This window comes from Nyctibius grandis, chromosome 2, assembly GCF_013368605.1.
Source record: "Nyctibius grandis isolate bNycGra1 chromosome 2, bNycGra1.pri, whole genome shotgun sequence".
Lineage (NCBI taxonomy): Eukaryota > Metazoa > Chordata > Aves > Nyctibiiformes > Nyctibiidae > Nyctibius > Nyctibius grandis.
The window spans coordinates 117684610-117706036 of NC_090659.1; the positions used below are offsets into that span (position 1 = coordinate 117684610).

General features: G+C 40.1%; 1 protein-coding gene across 2 annotated transcripts in view; it reads left to right on the top strand.

Annotated features, from left to right (window-relative positions):
- NOX4 (NADPH oxidase 4) overlaps positions 1-21427 on the top strand; it is a 116064-nt gene that overhangs the window by 18662 nt on the left and 75975 nt on the right. Inside the window, exons 5-11 of one of the 2 annotated variants that reach the window (XM_068422814.1) lie at positions 1318-1415; positions 3457-3484; positions 6712-6784; positions 11344-11424; positions 17038-17266; positions 19279-19443; positions 19593-19655. In XM_068422814.1, coding sequence (XP_068278915.1) covers positions 1318-1415; positions 3457-3484; positions 6712-6784; positions 11344-11424; positions 17038-17266; positions 19279-19443; positions 19593-19655 — 737 coding nt within the window. The remainder of the gene's footprint in view (positions 1-1317; positions 1416-3456; positions 3485-6711; positions 6785-11343; positions 11425-17037; positions 17267-19278; positions 19444-19592; positions 19656-21427) is intronic. The other variant, XM_068422805.1, reaches the window with a different exon arrangement.

A 21427-nucleotide genomic window follows, 5' to 3' on the forward strand; every position in this document is an offset into this window, starting at 1 on the left:
CTGGGTCCTCCTTCTTGCCCTTTTTGAAGACTGGAGTGACATTCGCTTTCCTCCAGTCCTCAGGCACCTCTCCCGTTGCCCACGACTTAGCAAAGATGATGGAGAGTGGCCTAGCAATGACTTCCGCCAGCTCCCTCAGCACCCGCGGGTGCATCCCATCAGGGCCCATGGATTTATGGATGTCCAGGTTGCTTAATTGGTCCCTGACCCAGCCCTCATCAACCAAGACAGATTCCTCCTCTATCCTGACTTCTTCTGAGGCCTCAGGGGTCCGGGGCTCCTCAGGACAGCCTCCAACAGTATAGACAGAGGCAAAGAAGGCATTCAGTAACTCCGCCTTCTTTTTATCCTCTGTCTCCAGGACCCCCACCTCATTCATCAGTGGGCCTACATTGCCTCTAGTGTTGGCTTTACCTGCAATGTATTTGAAGAAGCCCTTTCTGTTGTCCTTGACCTCTCTTGCAAGGTTTAATTCCAAGGAGGCCTTAGCTTTCCTAGTTGCCTCCCTACATCCTCTGACAACAGACTTCTATTCCTCCCAAGTGGCCAGCCCCTCCTTCCATGATCTGTACACCCTCTTCTTCCACTTGAGTTTGCCCAGCAGTTCCCTGTTTAACCATGCAGGTCTCCTGGTACCCTTCCTTGACTTCCTACCTGCTGGGATGCTCTGATCTTGAGCTCGGAAGAAGCAGTCCTTGAATGCTAACCAACTATCTTGAGCCCCCTTACCTTCTAGTACCCTGTCCCATGGGATTTCCCCTAGCAATTGCTTGAAAAGGCCAAAGTTGGCCCTCCTGAAGTTCAGGGTTGTGATTCTGCTAGCTATTCTGTTCCTGCCACATGAGATTACATTCTAATGCTGCGCCTTTCCTTAAAATGCCAGTTTCTAAAAGTATGGGTATATGAGATGAGGTCAAAATCTGCCATTATAAGTTTCCATTGTGCCTGAGGAATTTGAGTGAAGAAGCAGGATGCTACAAGCTTGTCTGCAGAAGAGGGAGCAGTGGAGGCAGATACCCAATTTGTTGAAGAAGAAACATTCTTTGATGGACACCTTTGAATGTTGTCTCCCAGCTGAAGCATTGCAATATGGAAATGATTGCTGTAATGTTAAAAAATCTTAAAAACATATGGCTTTCTGCCATGAATATCTATAACTTGATTTACTTCAGAAAAGTAATTCCTTAGTCCCTGATTCTACTCATGCAGGTGATGCGATTATAGCTTGACATCTGGGTAGCCACTTTACTTCAGAGGCACATCTACCTCTTGTTTACGAATCTCGGCTTTACTCTGGTTTTTTTTTTTTTTTTTTAGTCTTACATGTTGCTGCTCATCTGGTGAATGCTCTTAACTTCTCTGAGAACTACAATGAAGACTTTCTGGCATTAAATGCAGCGAACTATCGTGGTGAGGTGAGCCAGCTGTCCTTTTATATTTTGCTTTTAAATAAATAATTTAAATATATGATTATTTGTATATCCAATTCCATTGTATGATCCATCCTATGATCTATACAGTGCTGCTGATATTGTGCATTGAAAACTCACCATCATGTGGATTGCTGTGGATTTTATTTCCTTCTCTGGACAAAGCATGTATTAAGACTTTGTTTAAGCCAGCAGAACTCAGACCTATTGGATTATGAGCTGGAGAATGCTGTCATCAAGTCCTTTCACCTTGTGTCCTGTTCTCTTGCTTCTCAACAACATGCTTTAACTTTTGGTCAGCCCTGAGTTGGTCAGGCTGTTGGACTAGACGATTGTTGTAGGTTCTTTCCAACTGAAATAGTCTGTTCTATTCTTCTTCTGCTTTTCTCTGTTCCTTGGGTGGGCCCAATTGAGACACTTCTGCAGCTCTTTTGGGAAAATACAGTCTGCATTTGCAATATTTATAATATAGTGCTATGTGACATGTACTGGGGATTTGAGAAGAGTGAGATTTGAGACTGATTTTGCATTTTTAAACTGCAGTGGGAACTGTAGTATATATGCTAAGAGTAGAATTAGTTATCTGCAGGAATTGGACTGGGAGCTGATTTCTACTTATGAAATACTTCATTTGCATGACTTCTCTGACTGTGGTGTGGATCTCTTGAAGGCATACCACAGTTCTAGTCCCTCCTTCGGGTGCTTGTTTGTGCATTTGGTGCTGGAGAGATGTTTGCAGATTTTAGGAGTGAGACCAGAGTCCAGGACTCTTTCTTCTTTGGGCTACAATCAAGTTCGTTCTTGTTTATATTCATTCTAGTCTCAAGTCTGCATTTCTTTTCTACCAACTTCATTAGGAAAGATTTAGAATGACCCTATCCCAGCTGCATCCTTTCCTGGAAAAGGAGAGCTTGACTCAGCCCAGGCTCATAAGGACCAACAACCAAGGTCTTCCACTCCCTGGGTGAATGACCTAATCATCGAGCTATTCTATGGCAGACAGACATGCCAACACCAACTATTGTGCTGAGGTTCTGGATTGAACTCAAGTGTCTGCATGTGTTAGGAGTGGTCTAATAGACTTAGCCTCATCAGGAACATTAGCAGGAGCTTGTCTCAGGCGAGAATGTGCCAGGGTGTGCATGGCAGCCTGTACTAAGCAGCCTTAGGAATTTTGCAATAAAAAATGGAGATGATAACAAGTTTTTAGTAACTCTAGGATCAAAACTGCATGGATTTTAGGTACTCTAGTAGCTCTTGAACCTTTGTGCTTGAATTCCACTTAAACCTGTTTTTTAACTGTGATGGGCAGCCTGGATGCTACCATCATCTTCTGTACAGGCGTGCGCACGCTTCTATGCAGACAAGGTCACAGAGAGGGACACTCCGTTTTTCATGACCTGTATGAAAACTGCTCACCTCCCCTTACTGCATTTTAGTGCAAGTTTAAAAAAAAAAGTTTTTCTCAAAGACAAAACCTCACGAGGTGTAGGACTTAGGGGGAGTGAGGCAGTTTCCTGCGAGGTTGATGTATTCTCTCTTCCTTTCGCATGTGGTGAAGGACACAGGAACATCTGGCCTTGTATTGTCAGCTCCTTTGTGTTCAGTCCTGCTTCACTAGAGTCCACCGCAAATCTCTTGGTGATGCAACTGGCAGTAAAATGCTCACCACTTGTCTTCCATTTAAATTCAAAATCTCTCTCTCTTCTGCTCCCCTCTGTATGAGGTAACTGAGTAAAGTTAGGCTTTTAAAAATAATTATCTGTAAAATTGTCTGGATCCCAATTTTTCATAACAGATCAGAATTGTCTTCACTGGGGGAATGCAAAGGCTAAAGGTTTAGTTTACGTTGAATTGCAGTCAGTGTAAACTGCTACCAAATACCAAATCCATTCGTACATCCAGATTTAGGGATTACTTATGCCATCGAGCGTGTGAGCTTTGTGAACTACTTATTATTATTACATTATTCATATAGATATAAAATCATACATGTTGACTCTTTTTTGGCCTGTCTGTTTTTCAGGACCCGAGGAAACTGCTTTTTGCTACTGGTAAGTGTTGCAAAACTGAATGAGAAAGTTTGCTGCTTCTCGTCATCACACTTCAGACAAAACATTTTGATCCTGTGTTTGCGTGCTGCATTTGTTGTATTTCAGCTAGGTTGAGAAGTGTTATTTGTGTTAATATAACCTGGGTTTGTTTTTCCAATAGTCAGGAGAGATAAGTTACATAAGCCCTGTAGTAGGATGAGCAGCATCTTCAAAGCTGTTGCTGTACAGATGAGTCAGTGGAAAATCATCAATTTCAAACAGAGATTCTGCATAATATTAAAACCAAATTCCTAAATGATCCAATTTCTAGAAAAAGAAACACAACAAAAAAGTGGTCTTCTTGCTTCAACTGGTTTATTTAAGGGTTGGCTTGACTTCAGAGCAATCTAAACTGTTACACAGGAATCAGGCTTCAGCGCTCATAAAGAATAAACAAGCAAAGACATTTTTGGTGCAGGAATTCAGAAGGCAGCAACATCTGGGTGTGGAGGGGTAGGCACAAGCCAAAGCAGGTAAAAGTCCTTTCTGAGGTCATCTCTTTTTCACTCATATTTAGATCAAATGCAAAAATCCCAACTTGGCAGCATTTAGGGCAAGGTCCAAAGGAATCAATCTGGACAGCAATAAATGGGTTTCTAGACTTGTCAATTCCAATACATTTACTAGAATTGACAGCCTGTGGGGACAGGCTTTCCAAAAAACCTAAGCAAGGTTTAGGTCGGTTTAGAGGAGAGGAAGTGAGAAAGTGAAATGATAGAAATTGAGGTACAAGTTAACTGCTAACTGGAAGTAGGTTGAGTAACTGGTGTAGCTGGTGAATCAGCGGTGGAGGCTTGAAAGAGGGTAACTGATGGAGGAGGGATTTAAAGATGTGGAGGGAGAATCAGAACAAGCAGCTCAGGATTATATTTAATATCTTGGATGAAGGAGAAGGACTTGGGGTGGAGAACCAGTGTAGAGGCCCCATCAAATATTGTCCCAGCTTCTGGGGACACCTTGAGACCTCTAGTTGAACAGAGGAGCTGCAAGGTGGAAGTCCTTTTGCCCTCTGACAGCCAGGAAAATACTGCATTTTCTAAAGTTCATAGAATCATAGAATGGTTTAGGTTGGAAGGGACCCTAAAGATCATCTAGTTCCAACCCCCCTGCCATGGGCAGGGACACCTTTCCAGTTTGGGCACATTTTTGCAAAAAACAGTGATTCCAAGTAATCTTAAATTTAAAATTACTCAGTTCACTCCCCATCCTAACAACTGGTAATTAACATTTATTATTTGTGCTGTGGGAGTGCCCAGACAGGGACCAAGATTTTGCTGCACTGGGAGCTGTACAAATACGCAAAAAAAAATGGTCTCTTCCCACACAGTTCAGAACTAGATTTATTGGCTGATTTTTTTAACACAGTGAAGAGAAGGAATAAGGAGTTTGAAGGATTTATAGTGTGATGGCTTCTCAGATCAGTCCAAGAAAGAACCTCGTTGCATAAGGGTGTGAGGTTAGCTGTGGGAGGAACAAGTATTCAAGATTATAGTTAGTTGAGGAAAAGAGAGAGAGGGACAGGGAAGAGAGGAAACACTGAAAATGCACTGATGAATTGGGGCAAGGTTGTGAGTGACTTCGTGTTTGCAGTTTGATGGAGAAGAGAATTGAAGAACTGGATGTAAAACGTGACCAGTGGCTTGAATGACAATGTAGGAAGCTGGATCAAGCACTGTACTGCAATTGAATTGGAAGTATTTGTGTCAGCAGGAAGACTGATTGCACACTACATATCAAATTAGATTAGGAAAGAAGAAATGAAGAAGGAAGCAATGGAAAGAATGCACATTTTTTATTGCAACTGCTTTTAATTGTAAACTTTCCAGGAAGGGATGAAATTATCTTTCTTATGCAGCCCATGTCAAAACTTCCATTGATATAGGACCAGGATTTTTCCTACAGTTTGTAAAACTGAGGAGTGATTTGGGATTTAGCAGATTTTGGGTATCAGACTTGTCAGCAAGTGGATATTGAGAAGTTTATAAAAAGATTTGAAACTGTCCCTTTATCACTAAAGAGTCTAAAATCACAAGCCATTATTTTTAAAATTAGCTTGTTCTTGTCATTAGGATGTGATACTGTAAAAGATCCTGGACCGTTAAAATCTGTGGTTTTGCCATTTACATCCATGAAAGCAAGTTGGGATGCTTATATTCTGACACTAAAACGGCACTTATCTAGCTTTATGATTGGTGATTGGCCTGACGGACTTTTTTTACATCCAACCACACGGCTTTTAGGGTGACCAGGGACTATGCTCAAAAACTTTCACTCTTTGAAAAGTAAAATGTTTTGATGTAATGCTTCATGGATTTTAGGTTCTTATTTCTTCTTTCAGAGTCTTAATTCCTGGGATGGGAATTTTGAAGATAAGGTGCTCAGAAAAAGCAGTAACTTTGGTTGGGATTTTTCCAATCTATCTTAAGCTGATGGTTTACTGTAGTTTACGGGCAGGATTCTACTTTAGGATGACATGAATCATGCCATAGAAATACTTGTTTCTCTCCTTTGACTTAAAAAGGAGCCAAGGATAGACTAGTTCTAATATAGGAGTTTGCATTTGAGCAGATGAGTCCAATCCTTAATGTTTTTAACCTTTCCTTCTCAAATGCTGGCTGTAGATCACTCTCACAGACCTTGCTCTACGGGCAACAATTTCAAGTATGATACAATGCCATGGAGAGTAATTTCAGGCTCTTTCTCATTCCAGGATGAAATGGGTTGGCAAACAATTGTAGTGACAGCTTGCATAGAAATTGATTTGCTCGAAATTCTGTCCCTGACCAGGTTTTTAATTGTTGTGTTTAACAGAGTTTAGGGTTTGGAATATAAAAGAGAGATGGAAACTTGTACAATCAGTCTTACAAATAAACAGAGAGACAGGATTTGTTCTTGGTCACCTGCTTAGAAACAAATGTTGTGAGCAAGAGATTACAGGAGCAAAGACTAATAGGAAATTAGTGATGCATAGTGAAATGCAATAAAAAGCAATTTTCTCTGGGAAGGTGGGAAATAACACAAAAGCTCTTCTTTCCTGTCTAGTTTGATACATGAATTGTCTTCAAGAGATAAACACATGCAAGAGTGATTGAGTCATGATTTGTATGTCTAATAACTTCCACTTCCTTAAAAGATCCTAGGAGACAAGTATACCTCTTCACAGTTCAAATATCTTATGTCTGTTTTAGTTCCAGGTCTGACTGGAGTCATTATGGTGTTAGTATTATTCCTAATGTGTACAGCTTCTACATATGCCATCAGGTAAGACACAATCTGATCATTATGCTGAAAAATGCTGTTTGAGTAATCATATTCTCATGCTGATTAGAGGGAATGAAGAGTAAATGCAATATGAGGCAAGAAGTATTTAAAAAAGTGTTAAAAGTTCCAGTTTTCTTGCCCTATTTTTTTTTTTACTAGCTTGCAGGTAAATTAGCACAGTGAATTTTGTATTCAAAAAATTACATAACCCGATTAAATTGCCTTCAGAGAAAAACATTGAGGAATGTGCTCAGTTAAAAATCTAGACCTTTAAAAATTCAAATAGTACTTTTTTTCCTGTTTGTACAGGGAGGCAGTAAACTAAGCATATGGAATGTTCTGTCCAATGCATAAATTAAGTCCACTGGAAGTAAAATAAGATGATTATCTTAATTATTTTCACCAATTAATTGTAACAACAAAATGTAAAAAAAAACAGCAACAGGAAAAAAAACAACGAAGAAAACTGAAACAGAACTGTGCTACTTAGGTAGAATGTTGCTTTTTTAAAGCTCTGCTTCTAATTGTCAGGTACAGTCTTTTTAGTGTAGATAATACTTTTGAAACAGCGATGCAGTATTGGCTCAGAGTAGCTGCTGGGATTTCTAAAGGTTTGGTCCTCCAGTGGGTTCACATTCTGCACCAACATTACTGAACACATATTATAGTACATTTGAGTGACTGGTACCTTGCAGGATCTGGCCCAACATTGTAGCTTTTTTAAGGCTTGGATTCTGCAAGTGAAGGGTGCAAAAACCCCCTTGATTTTTATAGCAGTCTGTGGTGAATTCAAAGACTGATTATGTGAATGCATCATCTCGATTCAGCAAACACTGAAGGGTATTTTAAATCCATATCATCAAACATAAATGGTGCTCCACCGATGTGAGATAGATATGTGGTTTTGAACTTTGTTGAACTAATCTGTCTTTCCTGAGTAGCAATGTTATCAGGTGCTGATTCAAGAAAGTAGTTCAGCAAATACTTGTGCACTTTTTGTAGACAAAGATAATTCCAGGACTGAGACCTTTGTGAGGAGCTGTAGGCTACAGCAGTACAGGATAAGACTGCTGCACAAGGTGTCAGACATGGCTGCACATTACATAGTCCACACAGATGGCTCTACTTGCAAGAGAAAGCCAGTTTTGGGAAGATGGAAAAATGAAACAATTACTTCACTCTGTAGCACTGAGCCAGAACAAAGTCCTGTTTTCTCCAAGGCCATGATAAATTAGAAAAAAAAAAAAAAAAAAAAAAAGAAGACCATTTATTAGTGATTGGGAAACTTAGGAAAATATATGTAGTTGCAAACATATTCTTGGAAATAATAATTTAGCAGTTCATGCAAAAAAGGTTTCCATCTTTCCAAGTTACATGCTTGTTATTTCCTTCTTCAATTACTGTAAGTGCAAGTGCTTTCCCAACTTTCTGCCATCTAGCCAGCAGAATCAAAGCCCTTAAGAGATCATCTGCATCTCCTGTTACTCTAGCAATAATTCTTATTTAGAAATCTTATCCTGGCTTCTCCCTCAGGCATATGGCTCAAGCTTGTCTTTATAGTGTGTTTTCCTAAGGAAACAAGCTTCCATGTGCATCTTTCTGTCCCTTTCCAATCTCTTTCCCTGTGGATTCTCATGTGCCTTAAGACAGCTAAGGTCATGCAATAGTCTTAGCAAAATTAATTGTAAATGTTCACTGCCTATCAGAAACTGAGCTTTTAAAAAAGTGTTTCAGAGACTATTATATTCTCTTGGATTTCAGCCCTAATCTGCTCTTGCACACTGACCTGCTTAATCATTTCTTCCTTCGTATGTTCTTCCTGAAATTTTTCTATGCGTGATTATTCTGCTATTTTCATGCCTTTACTTGTTCAGTAGACTGTGTAAATAAGTATTAGGATTGAATTAGCTGCTGATGTTTTAAAGGGGGAAAGTGAGTATTGTTTGAAAAATTTTCTAAATTTTTGCTATGTCGTACCTGAGAATTAGACCAACATTTTTAGTTCAGTAGTTGTTTGTTGGAAGGGTTACAAAGTTATTAGAATATACAATAAATCCTTGACAATAAATCCAATAAATAAATCCTTGACAATAAATCCAATAAATGTTGACATTTCTGCTAACTTTCAAATGAGTGTTGTTCAAGAGTATTTCCATTGAACACAGCTACTAGTGACTTTGGAAATCATATGTTTAAAGGAATATTAAAATATAAGCTGCTCCAGTGCCATCTCTTTTTGTAACCAATTATTCCAGTCTTCAATTTCATCTTCTACCATCTTCCTTTTCAAAACTAGCTGCAACAGGGTTAAAAATACTTTTCCAATACTGTAGTGCTTGCTGTGTCCCTTTAAAGTACAACAATGTCCCCTTACATTTCTCAGTAAGTTAACTCTTGCAGGTCTTCACCTGCAAAATTCTAAAGTAGGTTAACCAAAATTAAATATTCAACTTGATCTTGAATTTTCAGGACTTTGAGTGCCTAAGAAATGCATTCGTTCTGTGACTAATATCTATTTTATGCCCTAAGAAGAAGGTAAAGAAAGTAATAAATGTTCTGAAGAACTCTAAAAATATATATGTAGCAGTAGGAAGATTATGAAGTATATTAGAATGCTGTATGTATCTGTAGGACACACAGTTTAAGAAAGATACAAGTAAGAAATATATAATTATTAAAATGTTGGAAAATATGCTTCATGGTAAGAGGTTCAAGGATCTCCATCCCTTTAGTCTAAGGAGGTGAAGTTGAGAAGACTTGATTACATTTAGAGGAACTTGATACATGTGAGGAAGCAGGATTTTATGGTAGAGGTATCAGCAGGAATGCTGAAAGAAGAATAAAATGCTCAGCTGGCTGGAAGCTGATGTTTAGACTTATTCAGACAAGAAGGGTATAGTAACTTTAACCAGTAATAATAATTAGCTGTTGAAAACAACATGTCAGAAGCTGAGATTGACTTTCCATCACTGAATTTTTGAAAAATTGGTGCATTGTGAAAAAAGTGCTCAAGATCCAATAAAAAAGAATTCAGTGTGCAGCTTTTGGTATTGTGGCAAGATACAAAATTAAACCAGAGCTCCAAGACCTGTTTCAGGTATGTGGGTAAATTCTCTTTGTGCCTTCTCATTGTGCTTCCACTCCTCACACCATCAGCCTTTACTTTCATCTTACTGGTGTTCACTCCCACAATGCCTTACAGATACTGCTGAGTGACTGCATGGAAATGCCTACCAGGGTGTGGGTAGTTAGAAATGGTTTGAGCAGCCTGAAGGAGGAAAAAGTGTTAGCGTGGTGCTGAATGGGGGAAGGATGGCAGGGTGAAAGGGAGGTTTCAGAGCCCCTTACTGTTGCAGGGTTCCTTAGAACTGCCATTGCTTGGGTTTTATTTTGGTGGCCCTCAGAATCTCAAAATTATTTTTTCTGTCTTGAGAAAGAAAGCAACTGAGTCCTGTATTGACAGAAACAAATGCAGCATACGTTTCAGATGTATTGAAGCAAGGGCAGTTAGCTGTTTATGTAAAAGACTGTAGGAGGGGAAAAATTCTTAAAAAAGTGAGCTATGTCAGAGGAGTAGCTTCTTAAACTATGTTCTCACAGTTAAGGTGTTTTTTTATTTAATAATTGTTTTGGCATATGAATGGGGGTAGGTTTTTTGGTTTTGGAAGGGACTCTCCTACCATGCTGCGTGGTGTGAGAGGTGTGTTTGTGTGCTATGAAGTAGAGTATTTTCTTAACCATTTGGTTGTTGTTGGTTTTTGGTGAGTATTTTACTCAAGAAAAAAAAACAAACAGGCTTAACAGAAAACAGTTCCAGATGAGTATTTTCTTTGGTCTTGGTTCTTTTTACATTACTTAAGAAATTACTGATGAAAGGAAGTCCTCTTTCCCCTTCACCTCTCCTGATCCTCACCGTGGTAAAGTTCTTCTTGTTCCTCCCAAGACCACCAGTCCTAGAGGCCTGCCATATGTGGCCTCCTACCCTGAAAATTCTCCTACCTGTCCTCTTGTTTCCTCCTTGCTCTAATTCCCTTTCCTCCTGTATCTCCTTTCACTCCATACCCTCACAAGTTTCTTTTACCTTTCCCACCAGCCCTTCTGCTGCTATCTACGCTTCCTGTTTGTATGTTGTACCAGTAGTGACGCATTAAACGCTGCAGTCCTGTATCGGGGCTGGGATAATGCAAGGAAGCACTCACTATAAAGAGATTGAGTTTTGAACTTGGAGACTGAAGAACTATTCTAGCTATAAGGATCTGATAGGGACTAAGTAGGACCTACGAAAGCAGTGAATTCTGCTAATTTAGGCAGAGTTCTTCAGCTGGCTCTGTACTTCTATGTTCTTCATCTCTCTTTCCCAGCTTTTACTTCTGTGCCAGTCACCTGTTCACACTTAATTGCTTGCAAGTACAGTGTGCCTGTAGGAGTACATACTGGGCTTTGACTATTCTACATGACTACGTGGTGTATAATGACGCCCTGTGTGCACGGATCTGCTTTTAATTAGCAGTGATTCCATCTGAGTGAAACAGCATTGAACCATGGTTTATTCTTTTCAGGGTTTCAAACTATGACATCTTCTGGTATACACACAACCTTTTCTTTGTCTTCTATATGCTGCTGATGCTGCATGTTTCTGGGTAAGTAAATGGAAAACACTGTCCCTTTTCCTGAAACACAACCAGAAAGAGCAATTCCCTTAATTGCTGCCTTTCCCAAGCTCACTTGTGCACAGTGGACCAACTTCTTGACAACACACTATCCTCTTCAGTTTTTCAACAGGTTATTGTTTAAATAAAGGTTTAGCTTGGAGTAATGTGTGTTACTACAGCCAGCTAGCACAAACTTCTTCACTTTCAAGTTTATTCCTTGTCCATTTTACCAGTGTCTAGTGGTAAATCAAGAAAATATTATTATTCCTTTTCTGCCCACTCTTACCTGGCTGCTTAGAGGAGAATGTGAAGCAAAGTTGCTCATCCCTTTCTCTTTCCTCTATACCTTCCATTTTGACTCCTAAGGAGAGGGAAGGAACAGCCTCTCTCTAATTATCTCTCTCTCACTGCTATGCTTCAAAATTTACTAGTTTTTCTTCTTAATTTCACAAACATCAGACCAGTGTTCATGTATCATGAAGCTGATGGTCAGGTCTGTATCTGGCACAAACAAGCCCAGCTCTACCGCAAAGTAAAGCAGCTTTCACAAGTTACGCCACGTGCAAATCTGGTCCATTAGCGTCTCTGAAGTTTCCTTTGTGGATGTAGGTGCAGAGATTAGTATAGGGAAGAGAAGATGTATTTGAATGAGGTTTATTTGTCCATGTCATCAAACTTCTACTGAAGCATGGGGTGCTGGAATGTCTGTGTGACACTCAGTGCTGCTGCCTAAAGTAAACAATGAAAGGTAATTAGGCCTAGCAAGATCACGGTAGGAAAATGTTGTTGAACAAAACAAACGCAGCTTGAGATCTGTTGAACTGAAATAATGAGTTCAAAACAACTGAAACTCCTGGACACAATTCCAGTTCTCTGGTTTTGTGTGTTTTGTTTTATTTTGGTTTTTTTACTGTGGCATAGCTCTTGTTAATAGCTGGGGAAGATGGATCTAACCTGTTCTCCCCATCCTGGGGCAGGATGAACTTTTGCTAAATTATTCTTGACAGGTGTTTGTCTAACTTCTTGAAAATATGACTGAGATCCTCTAACTCCCTTAGGCAATCTGTTCCAGTGATTGCCTTCAGAGTATTTTTCATGTCCAGTTTAATTCATCTCATTCACTATATTATCCTTTGCCCATTGTCTTCCTAACCATGTTGCCACTTCATGAAGGAAGAAGTCTAGTTGGATAAGTTCGCAAACCAAGGCTGCAGGAATACATCAAGTGTTAAACAGTCATCTTGTACACAGCCTCCTTAGTATTGAATTGGAAAGTCATTCAGTGCAAATCTAAAAGAACTGAGTGTCAGTTAAAAGTGGGAGAAGAATGTGTCATGGAGAGGGGGAGTCAGTTCAAGTTTAAGATGCCTAAATGTAGGTCTCGACATGTGTTCTAAGTGTCTTTCTCCCACTATAGTCTAATGAGTTCTAATAAATGCAGTTAATTGAGCCTCAAGAATGCTTCAGCTAACCTGCTGCTACAAAGATCTACATTCAAGTGAGCTGGATTGATTTCTGGGCTCCATTGATGATATTGATTAGAAGATCTCTTCTGAGAATAAAGGAAGCTTAGGCACCCACACTTAGGTGCCCAAGTGACTCCTACCTGTCATGTCTTAGAGATTTGCAGACACATGGCTAGTTACTATACAGAGCAAGGCGTTTCCTTTGGCTGGACTGTGCAGGCAGATTGGGTGAGAATTTACCTGTCTTGGGAGTCTCTCCTTTTGAGTACTTCCACAGTATTCCTGGATTCTTGTTTTGTTTCAAAAGTATATTCTTATAGTATCCTCTTCTTCAAGGTAGCCAAGCACGTCTCAGCAGTATATAAAGTGACATGATTCATCTGTCATGTGTTATTGGTTTGTTCTTTCAACCCTACCCTAGGGGAGAGGTGAGTCTTTCAGGGAATTATCCTTAAAGACTTCCGTTGACCTTGTACTTCTTGCAACACGACTTTCAAATATTTTAGTGGTTTAATGCTTGGTGCATATCTACATTAATTTATCTATATTTTAAACTAGTAATAGCAACAGCAAAAAATAGTATATGTAAAAACAGAAGCTTGCTGTTTCTAGTACCAATATAAGGAGCTATAAAACATATGAAACATTTGGAGCCCAATCCTCAGCTGATCCAGATTTGGTATCATTGGGAATTAGGTGGATTATACTGGTTCATAGGAGATGAAAATAAGAGTCACTAGAGTTATCCAAGATTCACTAGAGTTATCTTCTGAAGGCTGAAAATTCTTAAGATTCCACCCACAAAATGACCTTTAGGAGACCCCTCAAGCAACTCACCTTGAGTTGAGCAGTGGAAGATAGATGAGAAGATAGGAGCAGTGTAGTTCCCTATAAAAATATTGAGAACTGTTGACCTCTAGCTTATCATAAAAAATCTCAAGAAATAGTGAGATATATTTTTCAGAAGTGAATGTTGTCTCTATTTTGGGGGTGGAAAATTGGAGCAGAGATTGATATATGCCCATGCAAATACACTGCATACTGTGTTGTTCAGCCAGTAGGACACTTCCTATGTCCTTCTATGACCAAGTGACCCGCTTAGTAGATGAGGGCAGGGCTGTGGATGTAGTCTATCTAGACTTCAGTAAGGCGTTCGACACTGTCTCCCACAGCATCCTCCTAGACAAACTGGCTGCCCGGGGCTTGGATGGGTGGACTCTTAAATGGGTTAAAAAGTGGCTGGATGGCCGAGCCCAGAGAGTGGTGGTGAATGGGGCAAAGTCCAACTGGCGGCCGGTCACTAGCAGTGTTCCCCAGGGCTCAGTTCTGGGGCCGGTGCTGTTCAATATCTTTAGAGATGATCTAGACGTAGGGATTGAGTGCACCCTCAGTAAATTTGCAGATGACACCAAGCTGGGTGGCAGTGTCGATCTGCTGGAGGGTAGGAAGGCCCTACAGAGGGATCTGGACAGGTTAGATAGATGGGCTGAGACCAATGGCATGAGGTTCAACAAGAACAAGTGCCGGGTCTTACACTTCGGCCACAACAACCCCGTGCAGCTCTACAGGCTGGGGGAAGAGTGGTTAGAAAGCGGCCCAGTGGAAAGAGACCTGGGGGTGCTGATCGACAGCCGGCTAAACATGAGCCAGCAGTGTGCCCAGGTGGCCAAGAAGGCCAATGGCATCCTGGCCTCTATTAGGAATAGTGTAGCCAGCCGGTCTAGGGAAGTGATCGTCCCTCTCTACTCAGCACTGGTGAGGCCGCATCTTGAGTACTGTGTTCAGTTCTGGGCCCCGCACTTCAAGAAAGATGTTGAGGTGTTGGAGCGAGTCCAGAGGAGGGCGACCAAGCTGGTGAAGGGTCTGGAGGGTCTGACCTACGAGGAACGGCTGAGGGAGCTGGGGTTGTTTAGCCTGGAGAAGAGGAGGCTCAGAGGTGACCTTATTGCAGTCTACAACTACCTGAAGGGAGGTTGTAGTGAAGTGGGAGTCGGCCTCTTCTCCCGGGCAACTAGCAATAGGACAAGAGGACACAGGCTCAAGCTTTGCCAGGGGAGGTTCAGGTTGGACATTAGGAAGAATTTCTTTACAGAAAGGGTTATTAGACATTGGAATGGGCTGCCCAGGGAGGTGGTGGAGTCACCGTCTCTGGATGTGTTTAAGAAAAGACTGGACATGGACATGGCACTTAGTGCCATGGTCTAGTTGCCATGGTGGTGTCAGGGCAATGGTTGGACTCGATGATCCCTGAGGTCTCTTCCAACCTGGTTGATTCTGTGATTCTGTGATTCTTGTGACTTGCTCTTTTTGTTTCTCCCATTTTGGTTTGCTAAAGATGTGTCTCCTACGTACTGACATCCACACACCAATTTATGTATGCAAGTGTTGTACTGAATAAATATGTGAGGATATATCTTAGGCTCCTTAAGAGTTGTGCAGAACTCAACCTTTCTGTGAACTGATCTTGGGTGTGTAAGACAACTTGTCTTTCCTTGACAGCTTCAGAAATGGGAGTCGTCGCAGCTGTTAACAGGCAGCTTTGTCATCCCAGTTTGCCACTCAGTTAGCATGTTTGTAATAGTTGAAACAAACTAGAGATCACTGGAGGGGATGCTCATGTTTGCAGTTCATCTATTCATGTCTGAAGGAAAACTTTGAATCCTCTTTTGGGATGTTCGGAGAACAGAGAAGCTGTGGGAGCAGCTGGCAGGCATGCACACAAGATTGGAAAAATATCGCATGTGCTGTGAGTTCCAGCTAAATCCATGAGGCACCGCAGTATTTATGGAGCAGGGAACTAACATAATGCTAGGGGTATCTGTCACTTTGGAAATATGCGATGACCAACAGTGATGCCAGATGCAAACAATAGGCATGATCGGGCAATAAATACAAACAGAAGCATGAGTGTTGGTGCACGGACACTTCCCAAGTGATTCTCCCAGGCTCAGACATGGAGTTTAGAGTGAGCGGGTTTAGCTTCCAAGCTGTACATTATTCACTGGACCATGTGGGAAGCTTGTTACTAGCTGTCAGGACTGCATTTCAGTAGGGAAGGTTGCCAGTAGCCTGTTGGAACCCATTTAAGTTGGGAATATTGCAGATGTCCTACTTCTATCTCTTCTTGTGAATTAAACTCTGTCGCTACTGCTGTGTGTGTACGTTGGGGAGAGGAGAGAGGATCATATGTCCTTATATTTGATTGTATACTCGAGATGAGCCTTCACCATGTGGCCTAATGCTCAGAGGGCATGTCTCACCAGACATCGTGTCAGTGTGCCTTATTTTCCACCCAGCATCATCCTATACAGCTGTCATTTAGCCTTTTGTTTTTTAAAATATTCCTCCTTGTGGTTTTACTGTCATCAAATCCAGATTTGGAGAGAAGTCATACTTCCGAGGAATTTTATTACTAGTATTATTGGTTCTTCCCTGTTTTCAGTGATTCATTCATGTGTTCAGGTATCCCAGACTCTCTCAGGTTTCTGCTTCTGTCTTCATAGTTTCTAGCTGCAGCTGCAAAGTTCTCACTTCATTTTACTTTAAATTTAACGTCAGCTTAAAAGCAAGCATGGACCCCGCAAAATAATTTGCAAGAAAGGTTTCTTGGCTATCATGCAGGACTTTCTTTTTTCCTTTTATCTATTTGACAAGATGATATTCAAAGGAGGAAATTATACCATTGTGTGCAAACCTGACAAACACCAAGTAGCGGGAACATTCCTGCAATTTATGATTTGGCAGCTTAGGCTACTTCTGCTACAGATTACCTTAAAAAACAAGGCTTTCTGACTGTAGGGAGGATGAGTGGAAACAGCCTGGGTATGATTGAACTAGATTATTTAATTTTTTTTCAAGGCTCCCACAGTATCTCCCCCTTTCAAGCAGTATTAAGCTTGAGGCTGTTCAGTGGGGGAGTGCCAAGTGAGCTGGAAAAGTTGAACCTTGCCTCTAGTGACAGAGGGCTCTATTGTTGCAAAGCTTGATCTCATTGAAAGTCCTGAAAGCAAGTGGAATAAAAATTCTTACAGAAGATGAGCCATGTGACTGCTTTCTAAAACCCTCTATGAATTAAGATAAGTTGCTTGGTTTTGACTGTTACTCCACTGTCTTTGCTATTTTTATTTTTCTGTAGGGGAGTGCTCAAGTACCAGACCAATTTAGAGGAACACCCTCCTGGTTGCTTTAATCCTAACAAAACACTGCGAGAGAATATGACGGTGCCAAAGGCTTTTGAAGAGATGTTTCCTGACTATACTACTGAGCCTTTCCCAGAGGTCTTACCAGTACCAGAACCCTTTGTACAAAATAACTTTATGAGAATTTGTTCCGAGGAACCCAAGTTCCAGTCACACTTCCCAGAGGTCTGTATGATCCGACATTTCAGGTATTACAAGCCATGCCAAGTCTTTCAGTCAGCCATAACCACTAATTATTGCTTTTCCAGACCAGATGTTTTAATAATGGAAAAATATTATTAAAATCTTTTCAGGCATTCAAAGATTTGCTGGGGAAAAAACAATCTGTATTAAGCCTTGAAGTGCATTACAATGTGGTGCATAGAACAGGGTGGAAAAATGTCAAGAGATTGGCTGTAATGTTCTTTTTTGTATGACACGATAAGAGATGTATTGGTCTTGCTATAAATGTGACTTTAAATTACAACGTAGCACTTCAGAGCAAACATTTATATAACATACCCATAAGGTCCTTTTGTAAGCATTGTGTGGCAGTAGTTAATTGAAGTAATCAAACTCCATTTGTTCTCTTTTTTTTTACCATGCGGATGCAAGTCCAAATACTCATTTCTGGTATTTTCTGGGTTGCAGTTGGTTGTGGTTTGGCTTTGTGTAGCCTGTTGTTTGCAGACAGGCTTGTTTTATATTTGGCATGGGTAAATGAGTATGATGACAACGGGGATAGAAAAGCCTTTTTCTGTTTTCCGTTTTCCTTTTGTTTCTTTGTTTTGTGGCAGCAGCTTTTTCTTCATCCAGATTTTCTCTTTTCTTTTGAGAAAAGATGAGCTGGTCTGTATTGGGAAGTAGCCTGAGGACATTTGGGAATATGGAGTTCACAAGTCCAAGGCCCGCCACTCACGGGGGTCCCATAACAGACCTCACGGGAGTTTCTCTTTATTATTATCATTGTACTTCACTAGCTACAGTGGGAACCCATTTTACTATGGAGCCATGTAATCATAATAACAAACAGTCAATTCTACATTGAAGTCCTCCAACAAAGTTCTTTGGATTTGTATTTTGTTGTGGTAATACTCCTGAATTAACAAGCATCAATGTGTATCTGGCTCCATATGACCCACAGGACATCAGTCTTCCTAGGGGCTTAGGATGGCTACTTTAGAGCCATTTATGGGAAAAGAAGAGCCATGGAAAGAAATAGCCACTCAGTGTTCTCCTGGCAGCTTGTAACATTATTTAGGACTTTTTTGGATTTGGAAGTGTTTTATGCACTTAGCGATACCAAGTCCAAAAAAAAAGAGCCTTAGGTCTTGTGAGCTACTGAAGTTTTTAACGCCAGAGGTGCTTGAGGAAGTTAAATACTCTTCTAGTTGCGAGAGATGCTGATGTGTAACTTAAAAAATTGCGAAGGGAAGATGGATGAGGGTCAAGGGCACTTCAGTGCCATGGCTTGAATGACTGAGCAGATGTGGAATTAGTAGTTAGCTCTGCCATAAGCTGTTAGTAATTGACTCTTAGGATGGGATTTAGCTGAGCAGCTGCAAATGTCTCCATCTGAGGTAGTCAGCCAGGGCTCCCTGTATAATCAGTGCAGAGAAATGGGCATTTTCAGGGCATTATTTGTCTAACACACACATCTTCCACAGGGGTAAAAGAATCATGATTCAAAAGTGCCCATTTCTCTCTATTGTCTATGATTTTATACTAGTTTAATATAAACATAAATGCCACAGCATGAGAATGCTTCTTTCTTAATTTTTCGCTTGTACCTGAGAGGATTAAAAGAAGGTAATAGTCAAATAATATTGCAAGGCAGACAGTGTTTTTCCATAAAGGTTAACCAGTTTTATAGTACTCTGGTCTGTTAGATTTTGAAGCAGTGTATGTACTGTGTCATTCACTGCTGAAACCAGTTGCAATTGAGCTACATAAAACCAGAGTAACATGGCTGCAAATGAGGTCATTAGCATGTTGTTCCTGATAAGTTTTATGATAGAAATTAAGCCTCCATAATACACTTGGATTTCTGCATGTAGAGAGATGTGGAGGTTACTTGTGACCAAAATGCTGTTCCACAATAGATGTGAAGTGAGGTCCTGCAAGCACTCATGTAGTTTTGAAATTAGAAAACATAAAATGAAAAGTCCTTGAGGTAACATATTTTTGTTCTCCCATAGACCTGGTTTTGGATTTCTGGACCTCTGTGCTTGTACTGTGTGGAAAGGCTGTACCGCTACATCCGCAGCAATAAACCAGTCACAATAACTTCAGTGATAAGCCATCCCTCCAATGTCCTTGAAGTAAGGATGGTGAAAGATGACTTTAAAGCAAGGCCTGGTCAGGTGAGTTAATGTGCCCCTAAAAAAATCACTGCTGTTCATATAGCATTGTCTGTAGGGAAGACTTTCACTTTGTATCTACTAACCCATCACTGAATGTTTTGAACATATCTTTTCTGTCATTTTATTTTCTCATGCTGATTTCGTTTCAGTACGTTATTCTACACTGTCCAAGAGTGTCCGCGCTGGAAAGCCATCCATTCACCCTTACAATGGTAAGAAATACGATTTTTTTTGTGTACTTGCCCTTTATTTATAGTTGGTAAGCAAATGGTTCTTTATTTCCTTCAAGGTGAAAATTTCCTCCAGAAGATCTTATGTTTCATTTATGAGGGTACCAATGAATATGAAATGACATGATTATTATGTATGACAGTACTCAATACATATTTAATTTTCTCCACTGTTGAGAAAATGATAATGGGAACTTTTTCCAAAGTGTTCCATAAGTGAAAAACAAAAATAAATAAAATCCATGTGATTTTGATCATTGTTTCATAAATGAGGTTTCAGCCATTTTTGTAGACCTTAATGCAGAATGAGCGCAAATTATAATGAATTTTCTGTCATCTTTCCTGTGCAATAAAAAGACATTCCTGCAACTGCCTTTTCCAAAGTTAGAAAAACATCAAGTTTAAAAAAGAAGTTTCTAAAATAGTCTTCCGCTTTATTTTTATATTGAGAGATATATTGATGACTTAAAGTGATATGCCAGTGAAGTCATACAACATTGGGATTATTACTTAGCTCAATTGATCTAGAGTGGGAATTGGACCCACTGGAGACAGACTGGAATAAAGTGAAATTGTCTATAAATAGACCTGAAGTGCTCCAGGAGTGAGCAGTGCAGAGGCCTGGGAGATGATACCAAAAAATTACTGTATTGTACTGGCTATGTTGTTATAAAAAGTGCAGTCTAAGGTTGAATATTAGTGGCAGCCTTTTCCTTCCAAAGGGAATAAAGGCTTTAGGATTGCCTGAAGCAGATATTCTTCTTCGAGAAAATGATGGACATAAATAGTCACATATGATTATTTTCTTTAGACTGATAACTGATACTTTATCCCCACTGAATGGTACCTCATGCTATGGAACAGCCAAGATGTTTTACTGTTACCTGGAATTCAGAGGGTACAACCAGGTCCTGTCCACTTCCAGTTTTTTGGTTTTGTGGGGTGTTTTGTTTTGTTTTTTAATTTATTTATCTATACACCAGGCCAGCAGGCAAGTCCTGTCACAGAGGAACCCACACTAAATTCCACCCGAAATAAATTGTGTGCTCTAAATCTGGGAGTGAAGCTCACCTAAGGGAAGCTGCCTCTGTATAGCTTGGTGAAGCACTATTGGCACTTGCATAGCCTGATTTTTGCAATGTTTTCCTGGCTATTCACTTTATCGGTAGAAAGCAGAGGTGTGTGTTATTTATCTGTTGTTAACTCCAGTAGGCAATTTTTAAGGCTTTCCTCTCTATAGTGCATGAAGATAACTAGATATAATAGATATATGCTGAAAAATGATGTGCATTGAGTATGATGGAATGGTAGCTGGTTTTTTTGTGCAGAATGATTCAGTCAGTATTTATTTATACTTTTTATTAGTTTAATGATCAGAAGATAAATTTAAAGAATTTAGCATAAGTCTCAGATTGCTCTTTACACTCATTTGGCCCTAGCATAGCTGTAGTTAGTAAAGTTAGACCTGTTCTATACCAGTGGACATGTCTTATTTAAACATTAATCTCAAAACATCATGTTCTTAATTTCTGACTATCCATCTCAGGGGAAATTAAAATAATGGTAATAATTTGATCATGAGTCGTAATTGCACAGTTTGGAAACTATGGGACTCTTACAAAGATTTACACTTCTTATGTTAGGACACTGCTAAAACAATGGATCATGTGATTCTAATTTCCAGAAATAATGTCATCAAATAATATTAGGCCTGGTTCAGTAGTCTCTTCTCTGCGAAAACTTCTTATTTGTTA